General features: G+C 35.7%; 1 protein-coding gene across 10 annotated transcripts in view; it reads left to right on the top strand.

Annotated features, from left to right (window-relative positions):
- The window catches only part of thrb (thyroid hormone receptor beta), a 184,771-nt gene extending 172,275 nt beyond the window's left edge, over nucleotides 1-12,496 (top strand). For 8 of the 10 annotated variants that reach the window (XM_056479724.1, XM_056479722.1, XM_056479720.1 and 5 more), the window contains 7 exons: nucleotides 5,587-5,687; nucleotides 6,499-6,646; nucleotides 6,754-6,959; nucleotides 7,931-8,017; nucleotides 8,609-8,755; nucleotides 8,908-9,166; nucleotides 11,382-12,496. In XM_056479724.1, the coding sequence (XP_056335699.1) occupies nucleotides 5,587-5,687; nucleotides 6,499-6,646; nucleotides 6,754-6,959; nucleotides 7,931-8,017; nucleotides 8,609-8,755; nucleotides 8,908-9,166; nucleotides 11,382-11,623 (1,190 nt within the window). In that variant the 3' untranslated portion in view covers nucleotides 11,624-12,496. The remainder of the gene's footprint in view (nucleotides 1-5,586; nucleotides 5,688-6,498; nucleotides 6,647-6,753; nucleotides 6,960-7,930; nucleotides 8,018-8,608; nucleotides 8,756-8,907; nucleotides 9,167-11,381) is intronic. The other 2 variants (XM_056479726.1, XM_056479727.1) reach the window with 2 other exon arrangements.
- Nucleotides 12,497-13,022: the final 526 nt, after the last annotated feature.

The raw sequence follows: 13,022 nt of genomic DNA, 5'->3' as shown, positions 1-13,022 counted from the left end.
TAATAGAAATTGCCTAAATCTATTGAAATGCGTCTCCTAATTGCAGTCTATAAATTGTAAGTGCACAAATGCTCTTATGCTAATATTAATGACAAAACAAACACTAAAATAAGCTAAATAGAAGTAGCTGGCTGCAAAGAGCAAGTCTGTTCTTTAGTATGCAATATTATATTAAGCTCTGAAATGTAATCAAAAAAACTAATGGTCGTTTGATTTATTTACTTTGATTTTGATTGTTGCAGATATTCACCTGATAAAAATAATCTGTAATGTGTGAATTATAATTTAACTTTTCCACATTGTCTTCTGGAGTGGATACAACTTGTAAAGTCTTCTCATTTTCAGCCTAGTTTTTGGATTCTGCTTAATGTTGGAGATGCTTGTTATAAGCTAAAAGGCTGTGGTTGTAAACCAAAGCTTATGATCGTGGCAATATGTGCTCTCTTGCAGATTAAACCTTTTTTTCATATTACCTTACCTTGTTTTCTGTTTACAAGTAAAATTAACATCAAGCCAGCTGACTTACAGTAAAGCAGGTCTTCATGCAGATTATAAATGATGATTAGTTAAATGTAAATCCCGTGCTCTAACTATTAGATAAATTATGTCTAGATCAGTAACCATATTGATCAGTTATGTCTAGATCACTAATAGTATTGATCAAGGCCTCCTGCATGGCTTGCCAGTGACAGCTTGCCGTTAGAGCGTGCTTGATTCTATTGTAAACACATTGAGTGATTATGAGTGCCTCACTGTGGGTCTTTTGTTATTTTGCTGATGAGAGTCATTGGTGAAGCTGGGGAGTCTTCTAGGGATGAGTCGCTATTGTTTTGGTCTTTTCCTCAGGTCACCCTGGCTGTGTGGTTAAGGTGGCCTCAGCGAAGCTCTCTGCTCAGGTAACGCTGGGGACATCTGGCTCAAGATGCCATGTCAACCAAGGCCCTATCCCCTGTGCTATGAGGGCCACCATACGAAAACTTTACATGACCAGCTTTGAACCCCGAGACCTCAAGTGATCGATCCAGGAGGGAATAAATTGGTGGAAAAGTCGCTAGTAGGTGCATAATCATTCAGACCTGCCAAACTGAACACACAGTTCCTACATAAATCAGACACCCATTTGCAGAGACTAAGACAGTGTGATGGATGGTAAATGATGGATCTAGCATGGTTGAGGATTTTGTGCTTGGGGACGCTACAGTTGAAAATGTAGGAGACTTTTTTGAGTTAATCTTGGTAAGTTCATATTTCTTCTTGTCATTTCTGCAGTCAAAAGCTTTAAACATGCCAAGTGTGGGCTTGGATGTTGTGAGATTAACAAGAGCATTTATCAGGAATATTATTAGAACATTACCGCCGTTGGCATTTTTAATTACTGAGCACTATAATCTTTTTGGGGGTGGCTAGTGATTGTATGCATTTAGATTCAAACGCCTATAGTGGCAAAAGTCTGTCAATAGGAAGTGCTCTGATCCATACAATCATTCATTTATTCATTTTCTTTTCAGCTTAGTCCCTTTATTAATCAGGGATTGCTACATTGGAATGAACTGCCAACTTATATAGCACATGTTTTACGCAGCGGATGCCCTTTTAGCCGCAACCTAACACTGGGAAAAGCTCTATTACAGTAAACTAGATATTTAATGTAGTTTACCATTCAAGATTTAGAGCAGTCAACCTTTTTTTTTTTGCCTTTTCAGTTATAGTCTGAAAAAATAATCATGCAATTCGTTAAAGCAGTGCATTTGAAATTCTTTTAAAAAAGTATTATTGTATTGACGCTTTTAGATGTATTCTGTATAATTGTATGAATCCTATGACTGAAGATATATTATCTATATATTGATAAATCAAACTGGAGGTTCTTTTAGTTTTCACCAAATAGAAGATGTTTAGATGTATACTAATACGTTTGAATGTTGTTTTAGGCAATTAAAGTCTTTATTATATACTTATAAGATTAGGTTTTTTTTTTGAGACAGTCACCTCATCTAAAAGTTAAACTGGTATCAGACTCTGGTGTTGAGGGGCTTTGCCTCAAGAGCCCTTGCTAAAAGCAGCTGTTACCTGCTGGTCACTTTAGCTGTCTTAACACACAGCGTCATAACCCAGTTTCCACCTTTGAGTTCATTTGATCTTTTGTGCTTTTACTCTATTTCAGTGGAACTTGTATAAGTACAGAAAAATCTGGGCACAAAAAATCTTGAGTTAAAACCAGATATCTTGTGTTTTTATCTGTGTTTCTGTGCCTTACTGCTGATGTTCATAGATTTGTATTTAACTTTAAATGTATACATAGTTTATTATAAAACTGAATGCTTATTGTCGTTTTTGGATTAAAATGCATTCGCACTAAAATTATGAATTAATTATCAGTAATGATCAATTCCATGTTTTGTTTTTTAAACATTTCTATATTCCGCTGCAATCACACTTTATTTTGATGGTCCGTTTGTTGAATTTAAGTTGCATTGCGTCTACATGCCAAGTAATTCTCATTAGATTATGAGTAGACTGTTAGGTTGGCGTTAGGATTAGTGTAAGTTGACATGTACTTGCAAAGTTTCTTATAATCAGTTACATGTCTGTTGAAGGAGCAGTATCAACAGATATTAAGCAGACAGTCTAATAATACTCAAATGGACCATCAAAATAAAGTGTTACCTCAGTTGCTTATTTAAAAAGACAAAGTGAAGAGTTAATTATTGAAGTGTCAGGAGAGATCCACATTTTATTCATTACATGGCAGCAGTAAATGCTGCTTAAGTTTGAAGCCCTTATATGTGTCATGAACCATCGCACTGCTTCATTTCCAATTAGGCCAAATAACAATCAATATGACTGATCACAGCTTAAGATCTGTGCCTGAAGTGCCTCATTTTTAAAATCAATAAACTATGGCTTTTGGGATTGTGGTTGTAATCTTATCGTCTTAGCCAGGCTTGGTATGATGGTGACGTTAACATGATCTGATCTCTTTAAAATGTGCATCATACACATGTATGGCAACCTTCCGTCTGAAGATGTGTTACCCCGGCTGTTCAACCTTTTGGATTTGGCCAGTGTCAGATTAAGAGAGCATGCTCAGAAATCTTCCTTCCAATTTGGCAAGGCAAGGGGCAAGTGGGGCGGGTGGATTCTCCATATATAAGAGCCAGCATCCTCCAGATATGTTTCACGTAGTTAGCTTGATGACTTCATTTCAGTTCTGATAGCATCTGTAAGCACGTCAACGCAACCGGCATTCACATTCTGTTTTTTTGTTGGGGTTTTTTGTACTTTCAAATACATTTTTGTTGCAGTGACTTTTTAAATAGTTAATTTTGTGTGTGATTGTGCCTTTGAATATTTTAGTAATGAATTACTGCATGTCAGATATGTATGACATAGCCCACGGTGTAAGTGGCGGATATGCGGTTCCGCCCGGAGGTGAGTACTGCATGTACAGTGGTGAAGGGCCTGGTTTCACTCACTGTGAACCACAGCCATTACACCACCATCCTCCAAGCATGGAGCAGGCCTGGCAACACAGCCAATCTTATGGGTGCCCGTTCAGTGGGGCCAACCCTGTTTTCAAGAGTGAGTTATGCACCATGGAGGTGCCTCTCAGTCACTATCACCAGCAAGACTACTACTCTGATGTCAGACCGGATTTCTCTCAGATGCAGTGGATGCAAGGGCCACATAAGAAAGGTATTGCAAGTTCTAGAAGAAACATAGACCTATTGTTGGGTGTCAGCAATCTTTATTTTAAAAAATTTTGTAATAGGCCTGTTTTTAAATGACTGGCTGTTTGTCATAATTACATGTCCTAGTATATCCATTTAAAATATTGCTCTCAGCAGTTGCTATCAGTAAATTCTTTTTAAATTTTATTTCATATGTACGGCTGCCTTGAATAGAAAGCATGTGAGTGTCATTAAATTCGATTCAGAATTTCAAAGAAGCTATTATACCTAGACAAATGCGACAGGAACTAACTTCACTTGTCTGAACAATTTTTTAATCAGTTGGAGTGTGTCAGATTTTAATGTATGAAGTGAGTTTGAGTTTAAATTCACAAAAGTATTCTAGCAGAGTAACCACATGTCATTCACATTAGTCACAGCTCTGAACATGTTCTACCAACAATGTTTAACACTGTATTGTTTTATTTGAAACCTAATTAAATTAATTGTTTTGTCAATTTTATTTTAATTTGGTAAGTCTGTCATTTGTCCTAGTTGTGCTCAATTCTTGGCAAGGGTTGGATTAGCTTCTATTTAAACTTTTGATTGGACTGAACTTGGGTGAAGAGATTGCAGTTCTCAGTATATTTCTTCCAGAGACCTGTTGCTGCTGGTATTTTGCATTATGTACTGTATTGTATTGATCGACAGGGTTAGTCGGTGGTTTGGGGTATTGTACATTGTATTGATTTGTAAGGACACAGACAGAGGAACAGAAGGTTTGAGCTCATGTCCTGTCTGTGACCTCCTCAAATGACTCATTGATCATACATCTTGAGCTGCTGCAAGCCGCTTTAACTTGTGCCTTAGACATGTATTTATTTGGATTTCCATCTCAATATAAAATATTTCTGATGAGGTTATTTATAATCATTTTTTTCCTTTACTTTTTCCCCCTTTTTTCTTTCTTTGCCTATTTGAGGTTACTTATTTAATAACTATTTTGTATTATTAACTAATCTTTTTATTTTGCCTTTTGAGCACTGTATTTGGTACTGTTCTGTGTATTGAGTTTTAGTGCTGTTTTACTACACCTGGTTATCTCTTATTTCTGTGCAGACCTTTTTTATGTGAACTTTTTACTCCTAATGGGGTAACTCTTTACTTGAAGGGGTGTTCATAAAACTGTCATGAAACAATATAATTATAATATGACACATCTCAATAATACAAAGGAGATTTTATCCATGCTTATGACAAATGTTATTAAATGTCATTCACTTGGTTGTCATTGTAAATTCAAAAATGACATTGTTAAAGATCTCTTATTTACAACTTGACATACATTCTTTCCAACAATGAAAACTTGACTTTACCAAGACAACATAACTTGTCATAAAGTTCACATAAACATGGTTTTTGTCATTATAATTGTAATTTTTTTTTTCTGATCACTTTTTTAAGTTATTAATTAATATTGTGATTGGACTAATGACCTTCATTCTGACCTTCTGTTTGAAGAATGATATAATATTTAACAGAGTATTGACACTTAATGACAAATAAAATGTTTACCACTGTAGTTGAGATCATGAAAAATATCAATGAGGCTGTTATAAAATTATTTAACAGAGTATTGGCACTTTTAATGACGTATTCAGTCATTTTTCACTGAAAAAAATGATTTGAAAAATATTCATACCACAATTACAGTATAATAGCCTCATCATGACAATCATGTTTATAACAGATTTATGACAAGGTCTGTTGTCTACACTAACTGGTTTTGTTGTCATGACAAAGACATCTCAATAAATAGTCATCTTTGCATTTAAAATATCATAATTGTTATGGTGTCATGACAGTCCCCCTTCAAGTGTTTCCTTTTAATGTATTGTGTTTGTTACTGTAACAGGGTACATACCAAGTTACCTGGACAAGGATGAGCTGTGTGTTGTGTGTGGAGACAAAGCAACTGGTTATCACTATCGCTGCATTACATGTGAAGGCTGCAAAGTGAGTTTTTTTCTCTTGCCCTATGCAACATAGGCTCATTCTGAAAACGTACCCCTATATATAGTTCTGGAGATAGCAAATTATGAAGCCAGAGAAACGTATGGCTGCATTTCATCTTTAGAATGAATGCTACGGGGCGGTATGACACCGTTCCTTTGTACGCAAAGCAGCTGTTACCAGTTTGTCCAGTGGCTTGCTGCGTACGTTGGAGGATTCGAGACGCAGAGTGGAGTGGACTGTGACGGTTCCAGAAAGAAAGGTAAGACAAAAACAAAAGCCAAAAAAACAAACAAACTAGTAAGTAAGAGGGTGAAAATGTGGTAAAATCTTTTCGTTTTCTGGATTGCTTTTGAAAACATTGTCAGTTGGGTTTAGGAATAGGGGTGTGGGGGTGTCGGTTGGTCAATCAGTCAGTCGACAGCAGCCTCTGGTGGATTTCCGTGAGAAGAGCAGGCGCGAATGGCACTCGTGAGAGAAATTTGACATCTCAAAAAGTGTACCGAGCGACCTCTGGCAGATTTCGCGAAAACAAAAACTGCAAAAAGATGTAGCTCCTGGGACGTATTTGGTGCTCTCTAGAAATGTACAGTATATTGAGGTATGTAATCAGAATGAGCCTGGGTTGGCCCTATGCAATGTTTATGTAAACAATACAATGTGTAAATCAAGATATAAGTAAAGCACCTGTGAACAACACTATTTTCAATTACTTTTTTGTTATTTGATGAGTGAGTTTCTCGCTTGAATCAAATATACACTTTTATTTTTACTGTACTTCACAACGAAAAAATGTTGAATCTTGTTTTTAAAGGGCTTCTTTCGACGCACAATTCAGAAGAACTTAAACCCAACATACTCATGCAAGTATGAAGGAAAGTGTGTCATTGACAAAGTTACCCGAAACCAGTGCCAAGAATGTCGCTTCAAGAAATGCATTGCTGTTGGCATGGCTACAGACTGTAAGTCCAACCAGCCTAACAGCCCTGTTAATTAATAATTTTGTAAAGAATTTGACTGAGATTGTTTGTTGTGCATAGTTTGTCCAAACATCTTATTTTTCCCCCAGTGGTGTTGGATGACAGTAAACGTCTAGCCAAGCGGAAGCTGATTGAGGACAACCGTGAACGGCGACGGCGCGAGGAGCTGCAGAAGACTGTATGGGATCGACCAGAGCCCACACAAGAAGAGTGGGAGATGATACGGGTTGTCACAGAGGCCCATATGGCCACAAATGCCCAAGGCAACCATTGGAAACAAAAGCGCAAATTCCTGGTGAGAGGTCTCTTCCCTGATGACCACATCACAGTGATTTTTTCATGTGTTTTGAGAGGGATTTTTTTTTTTTCCTTCTTTACCACAACCTTAGATTCCCCTTCCCCAACCCATTCTCCAGAATTCCCAAGCCCTTCCTCACCTCTGTTCCCAATGTTAATATGTCCATGTTTTTGTATCTCCTTGTAGAATGGGGAGTATTAGATGGACGCTGGAGACTCTCTACCACAAAGGCAGCAGCACTAACTTTAACGGAACACCTTTGTCCTTCTTTCCTCAAGCTCCATTTCCTAAACCAAAAATGTTGTCTCATGTTTGCTACTTTTCTGAACTTGTTATATCTGTGTGTCTCTAACCAAGTTCCTAATTGTTCTTCTCTTTAGAATCTAACTGTCCTCTACAGATTGAAGTTCTGTCTGAGGACTCCTTTAACACTGTTGTGGGTTTCCATGAGAAGTTTAGTAAAATTGCAAGTAAATGTACCATGGTCTTAAGTATTACTGTGTTATAAAAGATGGATTACTTGCATGAGTTACTTTAATGATCAACTTCACTTAAACGTTAAGTTCATTTGTTTTCGTGTCAAAATTCTGATTCAGAGCTTTATATTATTGCTTCAAAAAACGCCCAAAAATTCAGAGGTGTGTGTACATCAACCTCATTCACACAGGGATAGATATTAGGTACATATTACACATAGTTTATGAATTGTTGATGTGAGGTACAGCATGAAATTGACAGCTAAATTTAGGAGGGAAATTTTGCAATGTTGAACTAATTTCGCCATTTTATTTGTATTTTTATAAAATTTTATTTGAATGTCTCAAGATCCATGGAAACTCCACACAAACTCAATATCTGACTGTCACTTTCTGTCTGCTCTCACCTGTCCAGTTTAAACTTGTTCTTTTTAGTTGACTTGACTCGGGTTCTTCATTGAAACTTCACGATCCCTGTTGATTGCCCAACAGGTCGAGGAAGCAATGCTACTTAATGAAATAACATGTAATTTATTCTGTACTTCTGACCAGAGTGCAGTGGGGGTGAAGGAAGCCAAGGTAAGAACCAGCAGAGCAAACACATTTATTTGTTTTATCCAAAAGAACGCTCTCTCAAATTCTCAACTGCTTCCATTTCTGTCGCGTTTTTATTTCTGTTTGTGGATAAATTGACATATCTGTGTAGCTCTTTGCTCACTGTGTCAGAATGAAGGTGTACACAGAAGAGGAAAGCTGAATAATATCAAAGGGGAAAATCAGGCTGGGTTTGTGCTGTACTCAGCTCCCAGTCTTCTTTTGACCCTCAGTCTTATTTTTTCATTGTCTTTTACATCACATTTTTCTGGTCAGAAGGGCAAAATATATATATATTTATATATTTTTTTGAAAAAGTGTCAGTGGATAACCCTAGTCAATAAACTCCCCAGCAGAAGGAGATATCAAAGACATTACTCTGCTCTTTTCTTCTTCATCTTTCCTCTTTTCCTTTTTAATAACTGGCATCCACTTTTGTTTCATTGCTGTGTCTTGCTGTAACTCTGGCCTTCGTGCTTTAGAAGGGAAAGGAATGAGGATTTGTTGTGTCACATCTTTGTCTCTGTGAATCTCCTGTGACTGAGCAAACTGCCCCTTCCTTTCCTGTCATTTCAGCCAGAGGACATTGGATCAGCACCTATTGTCAATGCACCAGAGGGGAACAAAGTGGACATTGAAGCCTTCAGTCAGTTTACAAAAATTATCACCCCCGCCATCACTCGTGTCGTGGATTTTGCCAAAAAGCTACCCATGTTCTGTGAGGTAAGAACATCAGCATGCAGTAAAACACAAAGAATCCAACTCCTTGAAAAGGGCTTCTATCTGAACAAAATGAATGAATAAATGTTATATTTTAAAGGTGGAAAAAACATATTATTATAGATTCTAACTGTGTTATTTGTGTAATTGATCAGCTGCCTTGTGAGGACCAGATCATTTTGCTGAAAGGTTGTTGCATGGAGATCATGTCTCTTCGAGCAGCAGTGCGTTATGACCCCGAGAGCGATACTCTGACGCTAAATGGGGAGATGGCTGTCACAAGGGGTCAGCTCAAGAATGGGGGTTTAGGTGTTGTCTCAGATGCCATCTTTGACCTGGGTGTCTCACTGTCCTCTTTCAACTTGGATGATTCGGAGGTGGCGTTGCTACAAGCCGTGATTCTGCTTTCCTCTGGTTAGTGCCAATTTAATATAATTTGTTCTGGATTACATTTGTAAACCAAAATTTTTTTCTAAAGAATTTTGAAAAATTCTGAAGAATTTTTAAATGAACATCAGTACATTCATTTATTGTTGCAGGGAAGAATCCGATAATCTTCATTTATGCAGTGATGATGTACAGTTGAAGTTGAATTATCCGCCCCCTATTTATTTTTTTCCCCATTTTCTGTTTAACAGAGAGAAGATTTTTTCAACACATTTCTAAACATAATAGTTTTAATAACTCATTTCTAATAACTGATGTATTTTATCTTTGTCATGATGACAGTAAATAATATTTTACTAGATATTTTTCGAGACAATTCTATACATCTTAAAGTGACATTTAAAGGCTTAACTAGGTTAATTAGCTTAACTAAGCAGGTTAGGGTAGTTAAGCAAGCTATTGTATAATGATGGTTTGTTCTGTAGACTATCGAAAAAATATATAGCTTACATGGGCTAATAATTTTGACCTTAAAGTGGTTATTAAAAAAATTAAAACTAGCCGAAATAAAACAACTAACCTTTTTCCAAAAAAAGAAAATATCAGACATACTGTGAAAACTTCCTTGCTCTGTTAAACATCATTTGGGAAATATTTAAAAAAGAAAAAAAATTCAAAGTGGGCTAAAAATTCTGACTTCAACTATATATGTCAGGTGGTTGTCCCAGTTTTCAGTATGATGCTTGACTTCCACCAGAAGTCTGTTTAAAGGCTCTAAGACCAGCTGTATTTGATGTTCCAGAGTGGTGATTACTCAGGATTACATGGGCCACTGAGGGGAAACCACTTAATAATGCTATTTAAAATAGGATTACACTTCAGCTAAGAATGTCACAATCAATAGGTATAGACTTCAATGGACACTTCCACACCTGCATGGATTCATTTTCGATTCCTGTATATTTCGAAAGCCCAGTGTCCTAATTTGCAAGGACAGTCGTGTTATTATTCACGTTCTAATCATACCCTACATACACTGGTGTAGCACTGCACAGTTCTGATTTAAATTAGGTCATCTTCATTGTTCTTGGGCAAACATGCCTGCTTTCTATGACCATGATGTACGTTATAGAATGAGGTGGCTTTATTTATTTCAGTGCCACTGATAGCTGTTGGTCAAATGGGTCTTCTTGAAAGAGGAAAAAATTGTGGACATATTTACATAAAGTTGAAGTCAAATTGATTATCCCTCCTAGGATATATATATATATATATATATATATATATATATATATATATATATATATATATATATATATATATATATATATATATATATATATATATATATATATATATATATATATATATATATATATATATATATATATATATATATATATATATATATATATATATATATATATATATATATATATATATATATATATATATGTATATATATATATATATATATATATATATATATATATATATATATATATATATATATATATATATATATATATATATGTATGTATGTATGTATGTATGTATGTGTTTTGTTTGTTTTGTTTTTTTCAAATATTTTCCAAATTATGTTTAACAGAGCAAGGAATTGTGATATTATTTTATTTGTTATATTTCGGCTAGAATAAAGAAAAAAAGATTTAAAAAAAACATTTTAAGGTCAATATTATTACCCCCCTTAAGCAATTTTTTTTATTGTCTCCAGAACGAACCACTGTTATACAATGACTTGCCCAATTTGCCTAACTTGCCTAATTAACCTAGTTAAGCCATTAAATTGCACTTTAAGCAGAGTACTAGTATCTTGAAAAATATCTAGTAAAATATTTTGTACTGTCATCATGGCTAAGATTAAATAAATCAGTTATTAGAACTAAGTTATTAAAACTATAATGTTTAGAAATGTGTTGAAAGAATCTAATTTCCATCACAGAGAAATTGGGGGAAAATACACAGGGGGCTAATAATTCAGGAGGGTTAATAATTCTGACTTCATTAAATTATAAATCTTCATAAATCTTCAACTGTATATACAGTTGTTAAAATGATATAAATTACCATATAAACATAGGCAACAATAAATGAACAACCACTGTTGCTTAGGGTGCTGTTCACATAAAATATTCTTCAGGAAGCTGAATAATATATGGAAGTGTTTTGTTTTTTAATGAAACTGTATTGTCCTTCATCTCTTCCTTAATTTCACTGGCAGATCGTCCAGGTTTAACAAGTGTAGAACGGATAGAGCGTTGTCAGGAGGAGTTTCTTTTGGCCTTTGAACATTACATCAACTACCGTAAGCACAAGGTGGCTCACTTTTGGCCCAAACTGCTGATGAAGGTGACAGACCTGCGCATGATTGGTGCCTGCCATGCCAGCCGCTTCCTGCACATGAAGGTGGAATGTCCCACGGAGCTCTTTCCGCCCCTCTTTCTGGAAGTGTTTGAAGACTGATGGCAATCCAATCAGGCCAAGCTGCTCCCACCAACACCAACCTCCACTAATCAGACCTCTACAGTCTCCCTATTCCTGGTCATATGATTCTAGCACTACTGAACATCATTTCAATTCATAGTTTTAGGAGTAGCTCTGGGGCCTATTTTGATGGGAACCATTCCTTTTACAAAGCGGGTACATGTGAATAGCATAAAAAAAAAATCTATTCTGTTACTCTTGTTTTGTTTTTTAAGAAACGTTTGATTTCTGATCATAGTCTTGGATACCGCTCAACAGAAATGAATGAACTATGCATTTGGGTTTCATGTCACATCAGGCCTCAGAAATAAGTCAAATAGCGCCACATTGCAAAGGATAATAGCAATATATTGTTTCCTTTTACTTCCTTATTCTATTGGTCTATAGGTCTTTTTAAGCTTATGTTAAGCTATAAGTTGTTTATTGTTTTGTTCCAGAACCCTGTAAAGCACCTACAGTACCTAGACCGAATTTCATTACATCAATAGGCGCAAAGTAAAATCACAATTGTGGGCTATATTATCACAATCCTTTTGTCCTAGACAAGATCACTAAACGCAAAATGCATATATACTTGTGAGTTTAATTTGCATATTTTAAGAGCAGTACCACAATAATAGATCTAGAGATTCTTCATTGTCTTGGATTTATCAGAATAACTCAGAAATAAAAAATGAAAGGTCAGTCAATTTCAGTATTACGTCTCAGAAAAAAAAAAGATCTGAGCTGCTATAGGAGATAGTTTGTTTGATTTTTGCTGTGTACTCCTATTTCTGCTTTGAAATTGTAGAGGAAACAGACACACACACACACACACACACACACACACACACACACACACACACACACACACACACACACACACACACTGCTAATTCCAAAGAGCAGCCTCAGAACATTAAAACTGTAATGTAAACAATTCCAAAATACAGTGCTAAGCAAGTAATGGCGGAAAGGATGTGAGAAAAGGTTTTCAATGTATTCAATGCCATGTATATTAAGTATTTGTGTAAGGGGTTCTAATATGGAGTGCTCAACATTGTCAGCTGTTTTTGTGCCATACAAATACCAAGTTTCATTTCAATTACAGTATGATTGGATGCTTAGATTAAAAGATGCCTGTGTAGGCAAGAACCTTAAATAAGAAGGTGAACTGAAACTTGACAAGATGTAAAGTCCCTTTAAAAGGTGGTTACAGCCGTGAGGCTTTTTTTGTTTGTTAGTTAGTTTGTTTGTTTGTTTGCCATTACACCTGAAACCTTAATGGGCAAGCAGACCTTGTGATACTATAATATGCATTCAGAGAAAATGGTAAAAAATCTCCATATTTTATACATGTAAGAAATATTTTTTTTCCTCTCTGAAGTCAGCAAAACCC

The sequence above is a fragment of the Danio aesculapii genome, chromosome 19, assembly GCF_903798145.1.
Source record: "Danio aesculapii chromosome 19, fDanAes4.1, whole genome shotgun sequence".
Lineage (NCBI taxonomy): Eukaryota > Metazoa > Chordata > Actinopteri > Cypriniformes > Danionidae > Danio > Danio aesculapii.
Note: the sequence above shows the minus strand (reverse complement) of the source record. Positions and strands in the feature narration are given on the sequence as shown.